Source organism: Bos javanicus, chromosome 18 (genome assembly GCF_032452875.1).
Source record: "Bos javanicus breed banteng chromosome 18, ARS-OSU_banteng_1.0, whole genome shotgun sequence".
Lineage (NCBI taxonomy): Eukaryota > Metazoa > Chordata > Mammalia > Artiodactyla > Bovidae > Bos > Bos javanicus.
The window spans coordinates 55,719,852-55,745,356 of record NC_083885.1 but is presented as its reverse complement, the minus strand read 5'-3'; the positions used below and the strand labels follow the sequence as shown (position 1 = coordinate 55,745,356).

At 50.7% G+C, this 25,505-nt stretch overlaps 1 protein-coding gene and 1 long non-coding RNA gene across 4 annotated transcripts; one reads left to right on the top strand and one right to left on the bottom strand.

The window, feature by feature from the left end:
• Positions 1–64: 64 nt before the first annotated feature.
• On the top strand, positions 65–10,055 carry LOC133230921 (uncharacterized). Its single transcript, XR_009730988.1, has 3 exons — positions 65–391; positions 2,404–2,517; positions 9,522–10,055. It is a non-coding gene; the product is annotated as an uncharacterized LOC133230921 (long non-coding RNA).
• Positions 7,885–22,370, bottom strand: SNRNP70 (small nuclear ribonucleoprotein U1 subunit 70). Of its 3 annotated transcripts, none has more exons than XM_061388982.1 (10): positions 22,150–22,370; positions 21,224–21,380; positions 19,654–19,716; positions 19,477–19,531; positions 15,551–15,615; positions 15,369–15,431; positions 14,639–14,720; positions 11,374–11,475; positions 8,777–8,864; positions 7,885–8,697 (listed from the first exon to the last, which is right to left on the bottom strand). In XM_061388982.1, the coding sequence occupies exons 2-10, from the start codon at positions 21,368–21,370 to the stop codon at positions 8,043–8,045; spliced, it is 1,320 nt and encodes a 439-aa protein (XP_061244966.1). In that variant the 5' UTR covers positions 21,371–21,380; positions 22,150–22,370; the 3' UTR covers positions 7,885–8,042. The 3 variants fall into 3 exon arrangements, with proteins under 3 accessions (XP_061244966.1, XP_061244968.1, XP_061244967.1); XM_061388984.1 differs by having other exon boundaries at positions 7,885–8,670; XM_061388983.1 differs by lacking the exon at positions 22,150–22,370 and adding an exon at positions 21,748–22,068.
• Positions 22,371–25,505: the final 3,135 nt, after the last annotated feature.

Here is a 25,505-nt window from a genome sequence, read left to right as displayed (position 1 = left end):
CCCACCCGCCTCGGGTCCTGTCTCGCTCCCCTTCCCTCAGACCCCACACGGCTGTTGGGTTAGTGACCCCTCCTATTGCAGCTTCTGTCTGTCTGCACCACCTTCCATCTCATCTGTCTGTCCTGACCGCCTCACCTGTCTGTCTCCTTTCTATCCGTTTTTTCTACATTCATTGTGGAAAGATTGAAGGCAGGAGGAGACGGGACGAGAGAATGAGATTGTTGAATGGCATCACCGACTCAATGGACATGAGTTTGAGTAAACTCCGGGAGTTGGTGATGGACAGGGAGGCCTGGCGTGCTGCGGTCCATGGGGTCTCAAATAGTCGAACACGACTGAGCGACTGAACTGAACTATGTCACACATTGGGCCCAAGATCATGGATACAATGGTGAGCAGGGCAACTAAGCCCACTGCCCTCCTAGAGCTTATTCTATGATGCGGGTGGTGCTGGAGGCGGGTAGACAGATATGAGAGTAGGGAGGTGACGATGTAGAAGGGACACTGGTGGAAAGTCCTTGGAGGTAAGATCTTCAAGAGAGGCAGCATGGGTCACTTTCCAGGCAGAAAGAGCCCCCATGGCAGGATAGCAGAGTAAGGACTGGAGTGGTTTATGAGGAAGGCGGAAAGATTGACAGGATATAACTGAGGCACTGCCTTGTGTGTTGGCTTATTCATGCTGAGGATTTTGGACTTCATGGTAACTCCTAAGAGTAAAATGCCATGGTCACATGTGTATGTTAAGATCACCATGGACACTGTGTGGAGACTGGATTGGATGGGAGCAAAACTGGGATCAGGGGGACAGATCAGGAGGTCATCCCTGTAATCCTGTGATGAGCAGAGGCGTGGAGGGTATGTGGACAGATTTGGAGATGTTTGGATGTGTCTTAATTGTATATGAGGCCTGAGAGGCGGAGGAGAAGGGGATATTAAGGTGCGTGTGGGGCCTTTTGCTAAGATGGTCTATGCTGGTGACGGGACAGTGGATATTTTGACTGTGAGGAGCTGGTGCAGTAAACCAAGCCTGCAAGCAGTTCTGAGAATTTAGGCCAAGGTGGTAAATAACACCAGAAGAGTGGACAAGTATGCTAGAGAGAAGAGAATATAGAATGAAGAGGATTGAGGACTGAGTCCTCAAAACTCCTATTGTATAAAAGTCAGGAAGAAGACAAAGAATGGCCGGAAAGGTAGGAGGAAAACTCAACTGGGAGAACCACAAGAAGAGAGTGTTTTTGTAAAAGGAAGTGAGCAGTGGTGTCAGATGCTCTAGAGAGTCAGAGACATGTAGATGCAGACGAGGCTGGAGAAGCCTGGCTGTAGTTCAACCATCATCGGATGCAGAAAGTGCATCCTCAGTTAACCTCACCATTAGTGGGATGGAATCCAGAAAGGGGTTTTTGCAAAGTGAGAGGACTGGAGCAGGTTTGTTTACCCTCTTGCCGTCATAGTATTTTTCTCTTTTCATTTTAACAACAACAAAGAACAGAACATAGTTATGGACTTTAAAACAAAATGAAATAATACAGGAGGATAAATATTTTTGTCCATTTTAATCTTTTCCCAAACGTTTTATTTTGTATTGGGGTATAGCTGATTAATAATGTCGTGGTTGCTTCAGGTGAACAGCAAAGGGACTCAGGCATACACACACATGTATCCATTCTCCCCCAAACCACCCCCATCCAAGCTGGCGCATGACTTTGAGCCAAGTTCCATGTGCTGTACAGTAGGTAGGTCCTTGTTGGTTATCCATTTTAAATATAGCAGTACATGACCTAGAAGGATGAATATTGAAAAGCACCAGCCCCATGGGGCTTTCCTGGTGGTCCAGTGGTTAAGACTCTGCACTTCTAAAGCAAGGGGTGTGGGTTTGATCCTTGGTCAGGGAACGAAGATCCCACGTGCCGTGTGTGGAGGCCAAGAAAATTAAAAAATAAAAACAAAACAACCCACACGCACACACAAAACGGAAAGCACCAGCCTCTGTCCCCGTCCCGATTCTCCTCACTGCAAGAGGCAGTAAGGTGTGGCTGTTTCACCCGCTCGTTGCTTCTGTAGCTAAGTAACATATCATTTCTCAATTTTTCAATTTTAGGTGTTAGCAATATATTACATATTGATTTTCTGCTCTTACAACCTTTCCCCTCTCTTCCCATGGTAGTTTTATGGTACCAGTTTTTAGGTCAGTCAATAAAAGGCTCACATTATGTCTAAGTATTCGATACTTAACTGTTTGCTGTATGAGCTCAAGTATTGTCCTGTGATTACATTTCCTTTCTTGAACAGCTTCCATTTTTTCCCCCTGTAATGTCTATCTATTTTGTTTCTTTCATCGCATTCTTAATTTCTTTCAAACTCTGCATCACAACACATACTTTATTGACTCTTTTTATCCTGAAGCTTCTTGTAAACTTTAATCCTCTGACTCCAATCTGGACCAAGAAACTGCCATCCTGGGATATCCCTCCACTGCTCTGCTGAACTGGATCATCTCTTTTTAAATCCCTCATTTCGGTAAAGTATATACCCCGTTATTAATAACTTCCTAAAAAGACTGTTGGGGGGAAACAAAGATTGCAAGATTTGTCCTTCAAGAAAGTTCCTCTAATGCTTTTTTCCTCTTGCACGTCTAGTATCTAATCAACTACCAATGGTGAAGATCGCTCGGTCGTGTCCGACTCTTTGCGACCCCATAGACTGTAGCCTACCAGGCTCCTCTGTCCATGGGATTTTCCAGGCAATAGTACTGGAGTGGATTGCCATTTCCTTCTCCAGGGAACTTCCCAACCCAGGGATAGAACCCAGGTCTCCCACATTGTAGACAGACGCTTAACCGTCTGAGGCACCAGGGAAGTCAATCAACTACCAAATGTGTCTACTAATTAATTGCAGATGGTTTTCAGTTCTGAAATTTCCAATAGACTTTTTATTAAGATTCCTGTTAAAACTTTACAATTTTAAAGATCTCGTCAAATTCTTCTTTTTTCTTTATTTTGGGAACATAATTATTTCAGCCTCTGATAATTCCAACGTGTTCTTATTGTCTTTTTCTCCTTGAATAGATGCTAAGTTTTGGCACTAAGGGTTAGCCTCTGGTTACTCAGATGGTAAAGAATCTGCCTGGAGTCAGGAAACCCTGGTTCGATCCCTGGGTTGGGAGATTGCCTGGAGATGGGAATAGCGACCCACTCCAGTATTCTTGCCTGGAGAATCCCATGGACAGAGAAGCCTGGTGACTTACAGTCGAGGAGGTCGCAAAGAGTTGGACATGACTGAGCGACTAAGACACACACACATCGTACTAAAGACCACGTAGGCTCTCCCTTCCTCCAAAGAAAGTTAAGTTTTCTTCTGGCAGGGGAGAGGTCTGGTTTTAGGTTTTTCTTAGGCCTGGTCTATTTCACATGTGAGCTGACTCCAATACTGTGTTATTCTGGGAGCCTCAAGCACAGCCATTTCTCCACTGCAGGCCTGGAACCCCAACCTGTCTCCCCCGGGGTTACATGGCTGCTCAGCAACTTAGCCTCCTTTAGTGCTTTCTGATGAGCCCCCCTGGGGGTTTTGAAAGGACAGTGAGCTGCTTAGGAGTTGGCAGATGCCTGCGGGGAAGACTACATGTCCATTCTGGGACTCAGTGCCCCATCTGGGAGTTTCTCCCTCAAGTCCCACTGTCTGGTCCAAACTCTGTCAGCTCAGCCCAGTCGAGGATTGCCACTTTCTGAGTCTTTTCCACCACTTTTTTGAGTCTGTCCTGCCACAATAATTGGCAAATATCCTCAAGGGAAAAGTGAAAGAACATGTTAGTCGCTCAGCCTTGTCCGACTCTTTGTGACCCCATAGACTGTAGCCCACCAGGCTCCTCTGTCCATGGGATTCTCCAGGTAAGAATACTGGAGTGTGTTGCCATGCCCTCCTCCAGGGGATCTTCCCAACCCAGGGACTGAACCCAGGTCTCCCGCACTGCAGGCGGGTTCTTCACTATCTGAGTCACCGGGAGTGAATGTGAAGCTCACCTCTGTGTGCTTTCCCCTCCTGGTATCAGACCCCCTCAACTGGCCTACAATTGCTTGCTCCCCAAAGCCTTTCACAAGTTCCTTTTATATGTTTTGTCCAGTCTTTTATCTATTTATTTATGGCTGTGCTGGGTCTTTGTCGCTGTGTGCGGGCCTTCTCCAGTTGCGGCAAGCGGACTTCTCGTTGCAGTGGCTCCTCTTGTTGCGGAGCACACATGTCAGGGAGCGCAGTAGCTGCAGTTCCCGGGCTGCTCAGTACTTGTGGCGCATGGATTTAGTTGCTCCAAGCTACATGGGATCTTCCTGGACCAGGGATCAAATCTGTGTCTGCTGCATTGGCAGGCGGATTCTTTACCGCTGAGCCACCAGGGAAGCCCTTGTCTAGTCTTTATGTACCTGGTCTCTTGGCGGGCTATGGTCCACAGAGTCACAAAGATGTGACTGAAGTGATGTAGCACTCACACTATGCCAGCAAAGTCCAAAATGGGCTGTTTTTCATAGCCAGCTCCAGAAGTATGGTTTCAACATCTGGAGTATCTATGAAAATACAGTAATTAGAGGAATTAAGTTGTTTTTTTTTTCAATTATTCCCTAAATTGTTTTCTCCAGGACCAGTTTCTCTATTTATCTTGTGGTCTCTTTTGGCAGATTTTTTTCAAATGTCTGGGATCTTTGGTTATATGCTTGTAAAAACTGAGGCAGTTAAAAAAAAAAAAACAACACTGGGGTGTGCAGTTGGATTTCGCTGACAGTTTGCCTCTAATTATCAGGCCAACTCTGCCTTCAGGCTGAGAAACTTGTATTTGCAAATGCCCAGCTCCTAGGCATTCTGATTGTGGAAACGGAGTGCAATTGTTCTGTGTACAAATCCTGTTCAAGTCTCCTATCCCAGGGACGGGGGAGCCTGGTGGGCTGCCGTCTATGAGGTCGCACAGAGTTGGACACGACTGACTAGACTTAGCAGCGGCAGCAGCAGCCTTCTTATACCTGAAGTTGCAGTCCTGAGCCTCTGTAAGTTCTCTGCCAAGGTCTGTGGATGGCTCCCTTCTCAAGTGGCCACCAGACTGACGTGTTCTCGCCACTGTCCTATTTCGTCTTTAATCCAGAAATGTGCTGACATCTCGACCGCTGATGGAACCTTGCTTTGTTACTCCTCTGCTATCATTAGGAAGTAAAAACGCAGAAGGTGAACCTGCCATCATGAACTGGAGGCCATTTTCTGTCCTGGCCCTGTGAGGACCCTCCACTCTACCTGATTTTTATTTTATTTATTTATTTATGCTATGCTGGGTCTTAGTTGTAACACACAGGATCTTCCATCTTCCTTGCGGCATGCAAAGTCTTAGTTGCTGTATGTGGGATCTAGTTCCCTGAACAGGGATCCATCAAATCCAGGCCCCGTGCATTGGGAGCTGAGAGTCAGCTGCAGGACCACCAGGGAAGTCCCTCTACCCAATCTTTTTACATCTTTAAAATTTTTTTTTAAGTTTTTTTTAATTGAAGTACAGATCTACAATGTTTCAGATGTACAGCAGTGATTCAGTTATACATGTATTCTTTTTCAGATTCTTTTCCATTATAGATTATTACAAGATCTACTGAGTATAGTTCCCTGTGTTATATAGTAGGTCCTTGTTGTTTTATATATAGTTGTGTGTATCTATTGATCTATTAATCCCCAACTCCTAATTTATCCCTCTCCTCCCTTTCCCTTTGGGTAACCATAAATTTGTTTTCTGTGTCTGTGAGTCTGTTTCCGTTTTGTAAACAAGTTCATTTGTATCAGGGCTTCCCAGGTGGTACTAGTGGTAAAGAGCATGCCTGCCAATCCAGGAGGCATAAGAGACACAGGTTCGATTCCTGAGTTGAGAAGATGCCCTGGAGGAGGGCATGGCAACGCACTCCAGTATTCTTGCCCAGAGAATCCCTATGGACAGAGGAGCCTGGTGGGCTCCAGTCCATGGGGTCACAGAGTTACTTTAGCAACTTCAGTTACCTGAAGCAATTTAGCATGCACACAGCATGCATCATTTGTATCATTTTTTTTAAGATTTCACATATAAACAGTATCATATTTGTCTTTCTCCTTTTGACTTCACTTAGTATGATAATCTCTAGGTCATCCATGTTGCTACAAATGGCATTTCATTATTTTTATGGTTGAGTAATATTCTATGGCATATATAGTCCACATCTTCCTTATCCATTCCTCTGTCGATGGACATCTAGGTCGCTCCCATGGCTTGGCTATTATCCTATCTTTTTTGTTTTTTGGCCACTCCATGTGGCATTCGGGATTCCCTGGTAGCTCAGCTGGTAAAGAATCCACCTGCAATGCAGGAGACCCCAGTTTGATCCTTGGATTGGGAAGATCCCCTGGAGAAGAGAATGGCAACCCACTCTAATATTCTGGCCAGGAAAGTTCCATGGACTGTATCGACCATGGGGTCACAAAGAGTTGGACACAACTTTCACTTGAGTCACGTGGCACGCAGGTCTCTGAACCTGTGCCTCCTGCAGTGAGTATGGCGTCCTAACCACTGGGCTGCCAGGGAACTCCCCTTGCTATTGTAAATAGTCCTACGTACATTGGGATGCATGTCTTTTCAGGTAATTTTTTCTGGACATATATGCCCAGGAGTGGGATGGTGAGTTATTTTTAAAAGTATTTTTAAAGGAACTGCCACACTGTTCTCCATAGTGGTTATACCAATTTACATTCCTACCAGTGGTGTGGGAGGGTTCCCTTTATCCACACCCTCTCCAGCACTTATTTGTAGACTTTGGGTGACGGCCATTCTGTCTGCTGTGAGGTGATCGTGTGGTTTTAATTTGCATTTCCCTAATAATTAGCAATACTGAACATCTTTTCACATGCCTGTTGGCCGTCTGTACGTCATCTTTGGAGAAACGCCTGTTTAGATCTTCTGCCCATTTTTGGCTGGGTTGTTTGTATTTTATATATTGAGCAATATGAGTTGTTTGTATTTGGAAATATTTTCTCATTCTGTAGGTTGTCTTTTCATTTTATTGATTCCTTTGCTGTTCAAATGCTTTTAACTAGGTCCCATTTATTTTTGCTTCTATTTCCATTACTCTAGGAGTCGGTTCCAAAAAAGTATTGCTGTGATTTATGTCAGAGTGTGTTCTATGTTGTCCTCTAGTTTTAATACCTGGTCTTACACTTAAGTCAGCAGTCCATTTTTTAAAAAACTGTATTTTCACTGCACTGGGTCTCTCCTGCTGCATGTGGGCTTTCTTTAGTTGTGGCAAGCGGGGCTGCACTGTGCAGCCTTCTCATCGCAGTGCTTTCTCACTGTGGCACCTGGGCTGAGCAGCTCCTTGGCATGTGGGATATCCCCAAACCAAGGATCAAACCCATGTCCCCTGCATTGGCAGGCAGATTCTTAACCACTGGACTACCAGGGAAGCCCCAATCCATCTTATTTTTGTATATGGCATTGAGGATGTTTTTTTCTTTTACATGTAGCTGCCGGCCAGTTGTCCCAATACCACTTATAGACAAGCCTGTCTTTTCTCTTTACCTTTTTATCTTGCTCTCATGCTTCCTTTGTGAAAACATGGCCCAGAGCCCCATCCCCGCACCCAGCTGGGGGTATGAACAGCTCCACAAGAAATGTGTGGGAGCACTGAAAAAAAGCAAGGAAGGAAGATACAAAGGCATCAAGGACCCTTAAGGAGGGCTTCCTTACCCTATTTTAAACAGCTCGCGTGTCCCAGGACTAGCCCCAGCCTTAGTTCATACAGTTCCAGTCCTGGAACACCAACCAGAGTGGGGCCATCTAAAGTCAGAAGGTGACAACCTCCTGGGGAAGACAGTAAGAGCAGTGAAGAAACCAAGCACCCATTATCAACAAGAAATTTTATTTTTAAATCCAAGAGACCAAAACAAATAAGGAGACTCCTACCCTTGGCTGGCAGATTTAGGTGGTGACCAGTAAGGTGGGGGAGAGGATGACAGCAGGGAGAGTAGGAACACGTCCAAGCAGCCGGTGAGCGGCCTCTTCACTCCGGCGCAGCCTCCATCAAATACCCGTTCTCCGGAGCGAGATACCCGTCGCCTCCCTCGGACTCCATGTACATGTCTCGGCCGTCGTTGCCCAGACCCTCGAGCCCGTTGTCCTGGCCACCGCCACCCCCACCTCGGGCCTCATCCCTGCCCCGATCGCCGCCCCGCTCCCCCCGCTTGTGCTCCCGGTCTCGGTCGCGATCTCGGTCCCGGCGCCGCTCCCGCTCGCTGCGGTGGCTTCGACGTCGGTCCCGGTCACGATCCCGGCCCTTCTCCTCTGGGCCGTCCGGGCCGTCGGGACCCAGCTCCCCGGGGGGCCCGTCATCCGGGGGCGCGTCGCCGGCCTCGGAGGGCTCGGCCATGTCGCCGCCGCCGCCTCCGCCGCCGCGCAGCTCCTCCTTGCGCTCGCGCTCCCGCCGCGCCCGCTCCCGGCTCCGGCTGCTGCGCCGCTTGCGGTCCCGGTCCTTGTCCTTGCTCCGCTCCCTGGAGCGCCGCCGCTCCTCCTTGTCGCGACTCCGCGAGCGCCGCCGCCGGTCCCGAGAGCGGGAGCGTCGTCGTTCCCGCTCTTTGTCTCGCTCGCGGCTTCGCTCCCGGCGCTCCCGCTCGCGGTCCCGGTCCCGGTCCCTGTGGGGCAGCGGGGAGGGGCCGGGCCTGGATGAGGTGGGCAGAGGTTTGCGGCAGGGCTCCCCCACTCACCGCCCCGCTCCCAGGACACCGGGCCCGGCCTCACCTCTCATCGTAGCGGGAGGTGTCGTCCCGGCCCGAGTGCCGGATGTTGACGTCCGCCCCGCCTCTCCGGGTGCCGCCCAGGCCGCCTCCTGAGGACGGGCAGACACAGGCCGGTCAGGGCGGGCGAGGACCCCGAGCCTCGGTGTCTCTGAGGCCCTGGCGCTCCCGACGGCGGGCAGTGCGGAGATCAGAAGGGCACAGCGCCAGCTGGACGCGCCTTCATCGGGCTCCGAGCTCACTTCCCCCGCCGGGGAGGCCCCAGCCCCTGACAGACCCTCTCCCCCGGTCATCCCGGGCCCTGATCTAACTGAAGCCATGACCCGCCCTCAAAGCCCACAGTGGCTCCCCACTGCCCCAGCCAAGGTCAGAGGCCGGCCTCCTCCCTGTCTTTGAGGGCAAGGGCCCCTGGCTCTAAAGGTTCCAGGCATTTTCCAACCTCTTCATGGTCTCCATGTCCTTCCTGCCTAGTTTTGGGGATCATTCACACGTTCCCCTGGAGTCTCATCTTCCTTTCTAAACTCCCACTTACCCTCCGCACCTTAACCCACACCTCACTTCCTCACTCAGCCTGCCCTGACCTACCGGCTGAGGCCCTTCTCCACTCACAGACCACACACTCTCCTCAGAACTTCAGTGGAGTTTCCAATTTCACATGTGTCTCAGGTGGAGTTTCCAATTTTGTGTGTGTATGTGTGTGTATGAGCACGTACAAGAGAGAGCTGATTAACAGCTGCCTCTCCCTCCAGCCTGTACTGAGCCTTCGATCAGGACGCGGGACCGGCAGCCAGGATATAAAGCTGGACGAGCAGCAAATGGAGACGAGGACAACCGGAAGCAGCAGCAGCTAACCTCCTCCTTCACGTGGGAAACAAACGCAGGCTGAAAAGCCACCTGCCCAGGGCGCCTCGTCAAGGAAGGGCAGAGCGGAGACGTGACTCCCTGCTGACTCCAGAAGCTGCCCTCTCACTCACCCTTCTGCCCCCACTGCCTGGAAGGGAGCTTCGTGAAGCTATTTCATCTAAGGAATAGCTTTCAGCAATGAGGGTGAAAAGGGAAAAGAGGCAGCTTGGACATGGACATGAAACATCTGAACAGGGGACAAGCCACCCAGCAGGTATGCGGAGAAACAGACCAGTGCCTCCAATGTTCAGGTCACAACCCAGCAGTGGAGTCACATCACTAACTCTGACAGGATGCAACCAACACGTTTCTTTAAAAGATAAACAGAATATAAAATACTAGTATATACTGTAGAAAAAATAAATTACTGTTGCATCAAACTCTTGTTTGCGTTAAATGTATTTTTTTTGCATGTACGCTGGGTCAAAATGCACTGGCTATTACCATCAGGAAGTCGGAATGCCAATCAAACTAGAAGATTCTGAGATTCCAGCATTCTACAATGGCCAACAGGAGACTGAAGGACTCACTCCAACCCAAAGAAACCAGAGAGGAAGATGAGAACCTATGTACTGAGTTGACTCAGCAGATACGTGTGTGATATACTCAGTAAAGGCAAGTCAAGCATGAGAACAGTGGGCTGGGGGCAGAAATAAGATCAGAGGGTACTGGACCCACCTAGGGTGTCTGCCTAGGGAAGACTATTTTCTCTGACAATTGGGTCACTCCCCCTCATTGGAGTTGGTCCTCAATAGCCAAGTCTGGATGGCACGACCTCAGCCCCAGGTCCAGGCCCAACGCTGAGCCACTTAGATCCACCCACCCACAAGCGCAGACTCATGCAAGACTGCGTTGTGGAAGGCCACACTGGCTCAGTGGGGAGAGCCAGAGGGACCAGCTCGCACAGACAGCAAGCACACAAGGCAGAAGGCGCAGAGCTGCCTGCGGCCGCTCTGGATGCTGCAGGCTCAACCACCAGGGCCTCAAGGTCCACAGACATCCCGTCTCTGGGCTCCAAACCACTGGGGTTTCTACACCAACAAGGCCGAGACACTGGGACTCTACACCAAAAGACCCCTGTATACTGTTTTCTGGTACTTGCTATTAACCTGACCTTGACTGAGACGGTAACTGACAATAAGAGACGACAGTGCGAGGGACTGAAGGTAGGAAGCTTTGAGGGCAGTGGCCAACCATGTATGTCTCATCCTTGACTAGAAGCCTACCATGCAGCTGGTGATCAAACCAGCGTTTACTCAGTAATCAATGAACGAACAGGCCGGATGAGCAGGAGCAAAGTCTAAGTGGATGACAGAATGACTTTTCAAGCCCCACTGTACACCACTTGCCAGGCTGTGTATCTGAGACGCTGAACTCAGTGAGCTCTTCAATTATTCCCACTTTCTAGGATGAGGAAAATGAGACAGAAAAGGGGAGAAAGCCACCTGCCAGGTAGTGCACAAGTCAGAATTTGATCCCAGACTGGCTTCTCCAGGTCAGTACTCTCGCTCCTAACTGGTAACCCAGAATAAAAAACAAAAACAGACCAAGAGAATGCTGGAGACCGAGGGACTGAGCTGGAGAGAAGGAGAAGGAATGTGAGCATGGAGAAGAGAAGACAGAAAGCAGCAGAGGCGGGAAGAGAAGGGAGAGGGAGCCGGCAGGACCCTGAGCCCAGCTGGAGCAGGGCACGCTCACCTAGCCGCCGGGGCCTCCAGCCCTTCACGGTGCGGCCCCTCTCCACGTCCACAAGCACTCTCCTGCCGTCAATCTTCTTGCCGTCTGCATGCTTGTAAGCGGCTGCAACAGATGCGGGGAAGGGGAGGGGGAGGAGTCCCCAGAGGGTCCTCTAGTCAGGCGACGGCCCCGCTCTGTGGCATCCCCACCCGCCATGTCCCCGTCAGCACACTTCGGCGCACACGCACGCACACACACAGGCCCACCAGCCAGCCAGGCAACTGACAGCCAGACAACCCTCTCCCAACCCGGGAGGGGCCTGCTCCATCTCACCACCTGCTTCCTCATCACCCCCAAACACTCGTGGGGGGGGCTGGCCCACTCCCAACCACTATGCTAACCCTAACCACTGCCCTGGGCTCCCAGGCCAGGCCTACTCCCCTTCGACAGAGCAGCCCCCTCCCACCAAGGCGGCCAAAGTCGCTGCAAAGAAACTGGAGGTTAACTTAAGGCTGGACTCTGCGGTGGGGGAGGGTTCCTCCACAACCCCAGGCATGCACCCTAAAACGTCATGCTGGGAGCAGAGGCCTGGCCGGCCACTCCGCACCCCAGTTCACACCGGTTTCCTTTTACTGTGGTTTTTGTTGGGGGAGGGTGAGCATGGGGGAACAGACATCAGAACAGAAAATGAACCAGAAGGGGGCAGGAGAAATCTTTAGATGGCAGGGAGTAGAGGGTGGGTTATGGGGGCCCCCTACAGCAGGTGGGGCACAGGGAAGTGGAGGGAGGCATGGGAGTCGTGCGGTGCTACTGAAAATCCCTGCCTTACCTGCCGAGACTGTACCCACCCAGCCCCCAGCCCAGCTCTCCCTCCACACCCCAGTGCAACACGCGCCGGGAGAGGCCGAGCCCGACCTGAGCCTCAGGAAGGGTGCGGAGTAGAGGGGGAGATGCGGGGAGGGGCGCGTCCCGCGGGTGGGCAGGACACAGCCAAGGACAGGCTCGAGCCTGGGGCTGTCTCACGTGGGGCTCTCGGGAGGCCAAAAATGTCCCTGTTTCCCAACCCCCAGCCCTGGCTGAGGGGGTCATCCTCAACCAGCCACAATACCCAGCCCCGCCCCAGCCCGCTCCCCCCCCAAATAACAACCAGAGGAAGAGAAAAAGGTGCCATTTACCGATGCCGGCCTTGCGGGTGTCCAAACCGAGCGGGATGGGGGGGGCTCGGCAACTCCTGGGGGCCTGGCGAGGAGGCGGGCTTCCCGGGGGGGGACACGGGACCGCTTACCTGGAGCCCCCAAGCTTACCTGAGCACGCGCACAGACCCCACACCCACCACCATGGGGTCAGCTAAAGCTACGGGGAAGGGAGCCAGGGGGTTCTAGGGAGCCCCTGGAGGGGAGAGGAACCACATCTCCTGCACCGCCTGGAGGCAGGCAGAGGAAGTGGTGGACCCCAAAGAAACCTCATGGAGGCCTTGGAAGACGGGGAGACAGGGTTAACATAGAGCTTGGGAACTTGAAAAGACTATCTTGTTTGAATTCTAAAAGGCGGCTAGGGAGGCCTTAGCAAACCTGTTCACCTTCAGCTTTTCCCCATAAAATCCACGCTCAGCTAGGCACAGGCCCCACCCCCTCTCAGCACATGGAATGACTTTTCCACCTTGAACTTCTCACTCCCTCCCACCACCTGCTTCAGCCCAAAGGCTGGCACACAAGGGGACAACTTCGGGGGTCCAGGAGATGGGAGTACTGCCCATGATCCAAAGGGAAGGGGCCGCTGGGCCCCTGAACCCAGAGGAGGGTAGCGGGGGAGGGATTTCAGGACTGGGGACACAGTCAAGCAAAGGACCCCTGCTCTGGTTATGTCCCAAACCCCAGAAGAGGCCCAACCCGGGAAGAACAGCAGAGAAAAATGTGACGTGTGTATCTCTAGGCTTCGCTCTCTCTCCCTCTCTTAGGTCTCCAGCCAGTGGAAGGGTTTTCAGTAAAAGCTCCAGCACCTTCAGCTGTTCACAGCCTGTCGCTCGACCCCTCCCACAGCAATCCCCAAGTCCATGCACTCTGGAGAGCAGCTGGGCTCCACAGCCTCTCGGGAGGCTCCACTGTGACACGGCAGACAGGACGTGGGCAGAGCACCTGAGTCTAGCAACCAAAAAGACTCTCCAGGGCTACCACAGTGATGGCCCGCAGAAGGGGCAGGGGCCGGGAGAGGAAGGAGGGCTGAAGGGTTCCACCAGGAGCCCTGGCCCCACTGTGTTCCCGCCGCCGTGCCACGGCCGTCGGGAAGCCAGGTATGCTTGGGGTTAAACCGAGCCCAACTGGAGAGGCCGGCTGCCTTTCCCATCGGGGAGCATCTTTCCCCTCCTGGGATCAGCAAGATTGTCGGAGAGCACCTGGATGGGGCCAGAAGGGACAGAGGGCACCCAAACAAGGAAAGGGCTCTGGGTGCGGGGAGGCGGAGGGGCGGCTGGGGGCGGGAGGAGGGAGGCCTCGCTGCTCCTGAGCTGCCTGGCTAAGCTGGGCTGGTGTGCGGTGCTGAGTGATCTTACCCATGATACAAACCCTTATACCAACCATACACTGAGGTGTTGTAAGGGGAGCGTAAGCATCAGCTGCAAGCCAGCTGCGTGGTGGCTGCAGTGACAATAAGAACAGTCAATTAATACGGCGGCCCCTGGACACGCCGCAGCCCTGCCCACCCCCGCCCACCCAGCCCTGCCCATGTGGACGCCGCCGCGGCCTCAACGGGGGCTTTGGAGATGTGGGGGCAGGCGCTGAACACGCAGACCAGCCCACTGCCCGCTGAGGAACAGGGTGGGGGGCCAGGGGTGGGGAGGTGGAGGGTCGGGTGGCCCAGCCCCAGCTCAGCTGGGGGGAGGAGAGGGCAGGTTCAAAGGCCAGTCCTCACTGCAACCTGGCCACCCCCAAATCTGCTGGGGGAAATGGGGAGAGGCTCCCCGAAAATCCGACCCCTCCCCCCACCTCCAACTCGCCCTAGCCCCCACCAGTTCCCTCCTTGCCCCTGAGGTTCAACGTGTGACACTTACCTCCCCAGGTTCACACACACACACACACACACGTTGTGGGGGATTTTGGTTTTTGTTTTTTAAAAAACATGTATATAAAAAACAAAAAAAAAGATATATCAGAAACAGAGGGAGGAGGAGAAGAGACATCGCTAATGTCAGGTCTGGCGGGGAGGGGGTGGGGGACAGACGACGGGAAGGGGCTGGGGCAGCAGAGAAGAGAGAGGGCCAGAGGGCAGGGTGCAGATGGGAGGTACTCACAGTGCATGTCCCGCTCGTGTTCGTACTCGATGAAGGCATAACCCCGGGGCTTTCCCGACCGCTTACTGTAGACCATGTGTATCTGGAGGGTGGGTGGCAGGAGGCAGAGGTCAGTTCTGACAAGGGGACAACTCACCCTATCAATCACACAGCTCTGGGCTGGATGATGCCAGCAACAGATACTTCTGACCCTCCCCCGGCCCCTTCAAGGACCCAGAGTGACTGATACTCTAATGGCCTTGGGCTTAGCAACTGATGAGCACAATGACCTCAAGCCCTTGCTAGAGCCCAGAGCACCTGAATAACTTCTAAATCAAATGAAAAAAATGTCCGTTATACATGAAGCCGTGCTCTAGAACAAGAGTCAACATACATTTTCTACAAAGGACCAGAGAGCAGATATTTCCAGCTTGCAGGGCCACACAGTCTGTGTCACACCTGCCGAACTGCCTCGCAGCAACAGCAGCTGCAGACAATAAAGTGGGCCTGGCTGGATACCAACAAAACTTCATTCACAGACACTAAGTCTGCAGTTTGTTGACTTGTGCTCTAAATCAGCAGCTAGTAATCATGATGTCTTTGTTTTCCTTCTGCTACCCTGAGACTCCGGCATGGATGTGCAGGCAGGACAGAAACCCAGGCCGGGGAGTCTGAAGCCCGAAGTGGTGCAGTGCCTCCTCCCTCCCTCCGCACACCTTCAACTCAAGCACCCCTGCTCTGGTCTACTCACCCTTTTGATGGGTCCATACACCTCAAACTCTCTCCGGAGCTTGGACTCTGTCGTGTCATAGTTCTACAAGGAGACAGAAATGAAGTGAGAGAAGCCCTCAAACACCCCATGGACCAAGTCTACTGTCCACATCCACGCTCTCCGTAGCCTAGGGCTCCAGGGGTTGGGAGCTGGGGACTCACCACTCTAGCCACAAAGAGAGTCTTGAAGGCATCACCCTGAGCATTGGGATCATTGTGAGGGTCCCCTGTGCAGGATAAAAAAAAAAATTCTGTGAGTAGACGTTGTCAACAGTATCACAGAGCAAGAAAGAGACTGACGGACACAGGCCCAGAACTTCCGGTCACCTGGCCACCACGGGTAGGCCCCTCTCTGAGCCCCAACTGCCCTGAAGCACAGCAGACCTCATCTGAGTGGCTGATTTAGGCTGATTAAAGGAAGGGATAAGACTGACTTCAAGCTGACACGATGGCGGCCAGCCTACTGCCCCCCTTTTCCAGGCCTACATATCCTGAGGCCCAAGTCCCTCCCAGGTGGGAGTAGCTAAGCCCCAAGGGCATCTCTGGAGAAGCAGCCTGATCCTGCCAGGCACTGCTTCCTCTGCCACCTGCAGTGCCACAGTGCCACCCATCGGCAAGGCCTGCAACTGCAGCCCGTAGGAAAACCTGAGATCAAGCAACCCTTAGATGGCAACCCCTGATTTCTTCCCCGTGCCCTGTGGCCTCAGGGAGGAACCCACAGCTGGCCCTGAGGCCAGAAGGGGAGGATGGCGTGAACTCCCAGCCTTACTACTGCCAGACCACTGAGGACCAACCAGCTCCACAGACAGAGCCAGACTCTTACAGAACTAATTCCACAGGTGATTCGGACAGGTTATGTTCACCCCTGTGCCTGCCCCTCACTTCCTCACCCGAAGCCCGTCCCTCTGGGTTGTAACTGTCTGTGCCCACGTGTCTCAATCTGCATCTATTCACCCAAAAGATATCTGTTAAGCACTATGTGCCTGAAACTCCCATAGGTGCTGGGGTAACAACAGTGAAAAAAGGAAAAAAAGACCCCTGCCTTCCTGAAGCTCATCTATTACTGCAGGGAGGCTGCCGGTAAACAACCTAAGACCAACAATCATCCAGTTCTATCTAGTAACAACAGAGAGATGGGAAGAAGCATTTTACTGGGAAGGTCAGGAAAGGCCTCACTGAAATACCATTTGACATGAAGGTGTATTTAACAGGAGACAAACTTCAGCACCACTAGGGGTAGGTGGTACTGCAGTGGCATTATGGGGGACCCAATGACTGCCTGCAGGAGCGGATGGAGCCCAAACAGCAGAGAGCAGAGCTTCTGCATGAGCAGCCAAAGGTGCCCAGCAGACAGAGGGAAACCACCCTGGCACAAGAGACACTATGGCTTTTGCTTAACCAAGAGGCCCAGGAGCGTGACCCAAGGTAAAAGCTAGCGCAGTGCCCACGAATTTCAGCTAAGACGGTGGCAATAAGCTGAGGTTCATCAGCAGTTCACTGGCAGCACGCGCACACCCTCGCGCCACTCCACCCTGCTGGCAGCTCTGCCCTCAGGGAATCCTTGGGCAAAGAGGTTATCTACGTAGCAGCCCAGAGCAGGGGCTCAAAGGACTAGACTGTGGGGTTGAGAAACGAGGAAGTATCTTAGAACTCTGACTCTTGCTAAGCGGACCCAGACTCCACAGACCTTCATTTTGTCTTAAAAACTGGAGTAACAAACCCTACTGCACTTGAAAGCTGTAAATAAAAAACACGAAATACAAGCAAGGTGCCCTTGAACAGTAGCTGTTAATGGTGGCAAGGCACAGCCCGTTTCTGCACTGGGGGACGGAGGCTCCTAGGGCAGAGAAAGCCTGCTGTACTTGAGCCATCCTTTTTGTTTCCTTTTCTATCATGGGGAAGTTCAACACTTAAGCAAAGAGAGAACAGTATAATGAACCCCTCCGAACCAACCTCAATGGTTACCACATGGCAACACTGGTTACATCTCTATCCCAAGCAGTATATTAAGGCAAACTCCAGATATATAATACCACTGTAACACCTAATAAAGACTTTAAGAAACAGTAACCACAGTACCAGTATTAAACCTTAAAAAGTTAACATTAGTTCTTTATCTTCAACAAAACGCAGTGTTCAAATGTCCTCAACTGTTTCAAAACAAGCTTTCTGCAGGTGGCTCGTTTAAACCAGGACCCGAACAAGCTCCACAATGACCATCTGGCTGAGGTGCCCTTTGACTCTTTAACCCCTTTGGTCCACTCCCTTCCCACCTGCTTCCCCAGCTTTCATGTTTATTTATGGAAACTGGATCACAAGTTTGTCGTATACAGTCTCCCATATCCTAAATTCAACTAACTGCATCCTCAGTACCGTTTAACATGCCAGGATTATTTTCTTTTCCTTTTTTTTAAACTCACGTGGGTCAGACTCCAAGGCCTGTGCCCCAGCAACAGAGCTGAGAGGCCCCCCAAGTCAACTGCTGTCAACAGCTGTGTGTGCCAGGTCCTACAGGAGCTGGGGCCACAATGGTGAGCAAATTCCACCAGAACCCTGCTTCCTGCACTGTGAACCAATGTAACACAGATGTTCGTCAGTGAATTCCTCCCGCAGACTGAAATGACCAAGCTGCAGCAGGACTCAGGGCTTTTGGTGTGCAAGGGGACTCCACCCAAGCAAGGAAGCCATGAAAGGCTTCCCTGAGGAGTGATGCTGCCAGAGACATAAAGGGCAGTTGTATACACACCAAGGTACCATGCGAGACTGGTGGAACAGCCTGGGCAGAGCCCCAGCAACAGGAGACCATCTGGGAAAGAAGAGGCAAGAGAAGACGCCAGTGCAGGCTGGAGCAAGAGGGGAGGGAGCATGGGCAGAATGCACCCTCAGCGGTCAGGGAAGGGACTTTGGTCTTTAAGTTGAAAGCCAAAGGAACCTATATAGGAATTCTCTGGCAACCCAGTGGTTAGGACTCTGCACTTTCACTGCAGAGGGCCCAAATTCAATCCCTGTTTGGGGAGCAAAGATTCTGAGGGCAACATGGTACAGCCCAAAGAGGAAAAAAAAAAGCCGTTAGCAGAGAAAGGTATAATCAAGAGTTGTGTCTCAAAGAGCCCCACAGGACTTGCGGGGGACAGAGACGTAAGTAAATTCATTAGACTGCGTGTCCAGGCTAGAGGGGCCTTCGGTGGTGGTGGAGACAGAGAGGATACTCAGATCTGTGACATTCAGAGAGTAGCATGGGTAGGTCTTGGTGACAATCGAAGGACACAGCAAGAAAAGGTGTTAAAAGCAAACTGAGTAGAAACAATTGGCCATGACTTGCAAAAGCTGGATGACCAATTTCCAGTAAAGGAAACATCGAAAGAAGACCAGGCTGGTGAGGAGAGGAAATCCTGATTGTGGTCCAGACACAGTGTAAGATGCCTCTGAGGCATCCAAGAAGACAGGAACGCAGTGAAAGCCAGAGTTCAGAGCGCTGAGGTGAGATACCCCAGTATTCGGTTGTCAGGTGTCTGTCTGATGAGCTCCATGAGCAATGGACTCCTCCAGGGAATGTGATTCAGAGTGACGTGATTCACCGGAGCCTCACGAGCATGGGAGGAAAACCCATCTTTTGACTATACAGTCCTTGCTCTAATAAGAAAAGGCCCCCTGAGGTTGATACGGGACTCTTTTGTGAAGTCTGGTTAATGACTACAATGTCCCTCCCCTAAACTCAGACTCCTCCTGTACCGGGAAGGGATGAAGCACTCCCAGCCCAAGGACCAGGGAGCTGAGGTGGAACCACAACTGCCTCATGAGTCCGGACCTCACTGCCTCGGCCTGGGAGACCCAGCTGGGCAGTGGCTGCCTGTCCAAGGGCAGACCCCTGCAGGAGGCAGCTCAGAGTATCAGTCTTCCTTTCTGTCTGCCCTTATTCCGTGCTCTCCTGTTTAAAAGCCTAAACCAAATATAGGCCTTGGCAAATAGTGGAGGCTAATAAAGTGAACTGACAACAGCCCACATTCCGAAATAAGAGTCCTGGGGTGAACCTGGGGAAGGGAAACACAAGCATGCTTGAACAAGAGATGAAAAGAGGAGAGACTTACACATTTTTAGCTCTGTCTCGACTTCCTGCTGTCGCCGCTCAATCTTTTCCCGTCTCTGTCAGGAGAAAGGTAGACAACTGAATACAGATAGAAGGGCCCTGATATCAGGGAACATCCTAAAGTAAGATGCAAAAAAAAAAAAAAAAAGACGTGAGGCAGAAGGCAAACGTTACATACCTTCCTCTCCATGCGTTCCTCCCGGGTTTCTGCTCGAGTTGGAGGAGGGGCATCTCGAGGGTCCTGGGAATAAGAAGAGTGACAGCGGTGGGAGGAAGGGGAAGACAGCCAGGAAGAGCCAATCAAGAAATAACAAACATCTTGGCCACACTCTCCTGCACGTTTACACACATGCCCACACAAACATGGACAGTTCCCAGGCCAGTGGAGGCGGGGGAACAGTGCAGATCAAAGCATGGTCCGTTGACGAATGCAATCTGTGAACAGTTACTGGTCTGTGACAAGAGAAGTAGAGAAACTGAGACAAAATACGCAGAAACGTCTACAGCAATCTAACAGAGTAGTTTTATGTTCATTGAACTTAGACGTGTGATTTTCTTTAACTCTGTATTCTCTAAAAATACTAGAAGAGAGAAAACAATCCTCTTGCATTTATCAAGAGCATCGATCTGCAGTCCTCTATCATATCACACTGTGAACATCACAATACTCGTCCTCTATTACAGACAGGAATCGGAACCAGGCCTGAAGCAAAGCAGAGCGTAGGGATAAGCAACTGGACACCCTCTGAGGGCCAGGGCAGTTCTTAAAGGCCTCAGCAAGCTCCCATCAAATAACTGGCACATGACCCTCGCCTGCCACACACCTACAGTTATTAGTTTAATTGGCTAATAACATTTTCCAAGTACCGGTTCACTGAGAGTGGCAAGTCTCACTAAAGAACCAATCTTCTGTCATCTCACTATTAACTTCTGGTCTGCAACTTCCTCCTCCTCCCTTCCCATTCATGCTAGAGGGTTAGTCTTCTGGCTGTGTGCCAACATACTCAGGTGTTCTTTGATCACCTTAAGACGTGGACTGTTATCCCAATTTCACAAATGAAAAAACTGAGGTCCATGAGCCTAAGTCATTTATTTATGTTTGTCCTGAGGGTACAAAGCTGAAATTCTCAAGACCACCATCTTAACAGCACATCACCTGGTGTTAACCCTTTAACGACAAAAGTGGTAAATAAAATAAGAATTATTGACCTTCACTGACTACTTGGTGCCAAGCCCCGTAACAAAATTTCCAATTAATTCTGTCAATTATAACAAAGAAGATATAAACATTCCCTTGCTATAGATGAAGCGACCACAGGACTAAGAGGATCTGCCACTTGTCCAAGGTTACACAGCTGATAAATGTGCCAAGGACTACTTAACTGGACAGTCTGAATCCTCAACTGGTAGTCACTGTCACAAACTACTGAACTGTCACAAAAACTCAACAAGGGATACATAATGAACCCCAATCAAGACAAGAAAACTGAGACTTTCCTGGTGGTCCAGGGGCTAAGACTCCTCGCTCCCAGTGCAGGGGCCCTGGGTTCCATTTCCATCTCTGGTCAGGGAACTAGATTCCACATGCCACAGCTAACAGTTCCCATGCCGTGACTAAAACGGGGGGCAGCTAAATAAAGAAATAATAATCACCCAGCCTAGAAAACTGGCCAGACACTGGACTCTCCAATCCAGCCCCGCAACCCCCCAGAACCCAACCCAGGTCCAAGTCTGCTCACTGAACTCACCTCAAACTCTCGGATGTAGGGCGCGATGCCACAGTAAGGTTGATTGTGGTGTTTTTCATGTGGCAGTTTCTCCAAGGGTGGGAGGTATGGGATGGGGTCACGGGGAGCAAAGAGGGCCAGAAGGTTGGGCGGCAGGAACTGGGTCATCTTGCCAAGTCTGAGAGCAGAAGCCTTATATTAGGGTGGGCTGGGGGAGATAGGCTGGGAAGCCCCTATAACCCCTTGACTCCCAGGAAAAGAAGGAAATAGAGGCAAAAATCTCAGTATCAAAACAGGTTCTGTACAGCGCGCTCCTAAGTCACAAGGAAAAGGAGTAAATCTGAATGAAAGAGGGTTTTGGTGGGAGAGCTGTGTGAAGACGGGCCAAACCGGTAAGGGAAACAAAGACTAAAAAAGGGTTTCTGAGTAGTGAAGTCTGAGTCCTGGGCAAGGAACCGCGGGGCTGAGGGTCCGTGAGCGGTTGTGGGGACATCAAGGATCCTGAGAAAGGGAATCCAGGGCAGTGGCGGCTGGTGGTCCCATACCGTGGATAACAGGTTACGGGGCGAGGGTCGCAGGAAGTCTTGGATTAAGGAAGGGGGTCAAAAGTAGCAAGCCTCTCAAGCCAGGGGGTTGTGGGTAATAGATCTGGACCCCACAGGCGAAATGAATTATGGGTAAGGGTCCGCGGAGGCGACAAGAAAAAAGCAACATACCGCAAGGGCCTGTGGGTAAATGCTGAGGAGGAGAGGGGCTATGGAAAGAGAGCTTAAGTGACCAGACAACTCTGGATAAGGGATGCAAAAAAGTGCTGTGACGGTGGCACGGGAAAAGGACCCGGCCGCGGGGAAAGGACTGGGGCCGGCCGCGGGGAAAGGACCGGGGCTCACCGCAGGGGCTTGTGGGTAGCGGCCCCGCACCCGGTAAGGCCACTCAGTCACACTCACCCGCCGCGCGGCGCCCTCCTCGGCCTAGCGACGGTCCGGAGGCTCGCGGCGGCTCCGGCGGCCCCTCAGCAGCGGATACTCCGGCTCTCGCTCCGACTCCGGCGGCGTCCGCGTCCCTCAGTCTCTGTCGCCCGCCTAGCGCGCGCACCAGGCCGCAGCTCACGAGCCCGCGCGGCCTCGGCTCGCGACAGGGCCAAGGGGTGGGAACAGCCTCAAATCCCTCCGCCGTTCGCAAGGCGCACGCGCTACGCCAGTCAATCACAACTCACTCACAGGGACCCTGGGGCCGCCGCAGGCACTGCGCACGCGCGAAGCCACTACCCGCCTTCCGGCGTCTTAGACGCCTTTGCCGCGGCAGGCTGGAAGTCACAGTGCGCACGCGCGTGAGCCCCAAGCCGTCCCCTTCCACCTCGCGCTCTGGACTCCAACCGCCTCTGTCCGCGAGACTCTTCTGGATGCTCCACCCCTTACCCTAACACACTTCCCGGATCTTGGGCGCATGCGTGTATGATCAGTTACCAGTATTATACCCTTCCGCCGCCTAGCAAAGAGTCCCTACGTGGAGGATGGGCTTACCTAAGCTATTAAATCAATAACTTCTCCATCCAGCGCACCATATACTCGACACTGTTTGGATTCTGAGGATGTAGCATGTGACTAAAGCACAGTCTCCCTTTTTTGAGCTTGCATCGTGCGGAGGGAGGCAATAAAGGCATTAAAAAATTAACTTCTGATAGTGGCCGTCACAATAAAAAAAGGGCAGAATAAGGTGTTCAGATGTGAAAGAGGAGCTATTTTAGAAAGGACGACGGGGCTTCGTTGGTGGTGTAGTGGTAAAGTTCGCATTTCCACTGCAGGGGGCGCAGGTTCAATCCCTGGTCAGGGAACTAAGATCCCACATGCTGTGTGTTGCAGCCAAAAAGAAAAAAAAAAATTGAAAAGGATGATAATGGAAGGCTCTTCTGAAGATGACATTTAAACAGAGGCCCAAGGAAAGGGAGATCGGGGCGGGGTTAACAGCAAGTGCAAAGGCCCTGAATTAGGAAGGATGGCGGGAGTCCCAGGTTGTTGGTGGAGAGGGTAGAAAACTGATTTAGGGTTCTGTAGACCTGGAAAATCTCTGGATGTAGACCTGGATGGAGGGGCCTGGTGGGCTGCAGTCCATGGGGTCGCTAGGAGTCGGACACGACTGAGCGACTTCACTTTCACTTTTCACTTTCATGCATTGGAGAAGGAAATGGCAACCCACTCCAGTGTTCTTGCCTGGAGAATCCCAGGGACGGCGGAGCCTGGTGGGCTGCCATCTATGGGGTCGCACAGAGTCGGACACGACTGAAGCGACTTAGCAGCAGCAGCAGCAGACCTGTAAAAAGTTAAGTATTTTTTAAGTTTTTTGGATAGATTCAATTGCCTATTTAATAATAATTGATTCAATTGCCTATTTAATAATAATTGCAGGAATTATTACAAATTTAAATGACTATTATGTTTTAAGTACTTTGACGTATGTACGTATTACGTAAGTACGTATGTATATGAGAACCCCCTGAACTATTTTTTTGGAGCCTTCCCAAAATTCTAAATTTGTTTCGAAATAAAAAAAATTAATTAAAATAAAGCTAAACGTGCTTTAATAATTTTTTCCCTGTATCATTGAAAAGTAAATTTCTAAGGCATTGCACCTCTGAATGTTTCAGCATGCATCTCCTAAGATTAAGAGCATTCTTCTACAAACCACAAAACTACTTTCACCTCTGAGAAAGTTTATCCAGTCCCACAAAACTATTTTCACCTCTGAGAAAGTTTATCCATTCTCTATTTCAGATTTATTCAGAAATCAGACTTTCCCAATAGACCCACAAGTATTTTGTTTTAATCTCAACCAGAAGTCAATCAAGTCTCACGCATTGCACTTGGTTGTCCTGTCTCTTTATCCTTTTTTTTTCTTTATTCTCTCTTAATATAGAATACAGACACAGGCACTTTTCCCCAAATTATGTTGTTGGTTTTTCCCCTAAGTTCAGACCAGTTTCCAGTAGAAAGTCCCACATTCTGGATTTCTGATTATTTCCTTATGGTGTTTGCAGTGTCTTCCACTAACCCTGTTTGCCTGTAAAATGGAAATTGAGTCTGAAGTTCGAATAAACTGATGTTGAGCATTTTTGCTAAGATCTTTTCCCTGGTGATACTGAAGACTTTGACTGCATCACATCTGGAGATAGTCCCACTATTATGATGCTGAATTTGGCCACCTTATCAAGGAGCTAACTGACAGATCTCAGTCTAGAAGTACATTTTCTCTTTGGTAATCTGAGCAGTGAGACTTTGCCACAGTTCCCCAACCATCTCATCTCTCACCCCCTGGTTGTAGCAGCCATTGCTGATCTTTGCCTGAATAAAGTATCACATGGGGGAGAGGGCAGATTTTATTTGAAAATAAATAAGAAGTTACTAAAGGGCTTAGATCAGAAGATGGACAAAGCATAATTTGCATTATTAAAAGATCACATCAATGGCAATAGACAGAAGAAAATGCAAGAAAGAGGCTACAATTTCCAGGGAAGAGATGATGGCTTGGACTAAGAAGGTAGTGTTATTGAACTCAGGTTCAGCTACTCACTGCTGAGAAGTCAATACTCCAGAGATGAGTGTTAGTAGGAAAGGAACATTTGCTTTATTCAGGAGGCCAGGCATCTGGGGAGAAGGTGGACTCGTGTACCAAAGAACCAACTCCCCCCTACCAATCAGAGCACAAGAACTTGTATTTATTTATTTATTTTGACTGTGCCATGCCACATGGAGGAATCTTGGTTCCCCAACCAGGAATGGAACTTGTGCCCCCTACAGTGGGAGAGTGGAGTCTTAACCACTGGGCCACCAGGGAAGTTCCACAAGGACTTTTTTTTTTTCTCCCTCTCTCTCTCTTTTTAATTTGGTTGCTTAAGTAAGTGTTAGTCACTCAGTCATGTCCAACTCTTTGCGACCTCATGAACTGTAACCCACCAGGCTCCTCTGTCTAGGATTCTCCAGGCAAGAATACTGAAGTGGGTTGCCATTCCCTTCTCCAGGGGATTTTCCTGACCCAAGGATCTAACCCACAACTCCTGCATTGGCAGGTAGATTCTTTACCATCTAAGCCACCAGGGAAACCCTGGTTGCTTATTATTTATTTATAATAGTGAAAGATGTTTATTAGTTTTCACAATCAGTAGCCAGACAAAAGAATAAAAGATAATTACAATTGCAAGCCACAATGGGAACACGAGTAACTTAACAATATAAAATAATTACATACCACTTAGGGGTCAAGCAGAGTGATGTGGTAAGTGGAAGTGCATACATGCACATGTTCTCAT

Bases quoted from the DNA above. Each gene is read 5' to 3' on its own strand.
- SNRNP70 (XM_061388982.1), bottom strand. From the start codon at position 21,370: ATGACCCAGTTCCTGCCGCCCAACCTTCTGGCCCTCTTTGCTCCCCGT. The intron at 19,717-21,223 runs GTGAGTTCAGTG...TCTTATTCCCAG, and splicing joins CCTACATCCGAGAGTTTGAG to GACCCTCGAGATGCCCCTCC. The intron at 15,616-19,476 runs GTAAGTCTCTCC...TATCCTGCACAG, and splicing joins CGAGACAGAGCTAAAAATGT to GGGACCCTCACAATGATCCC.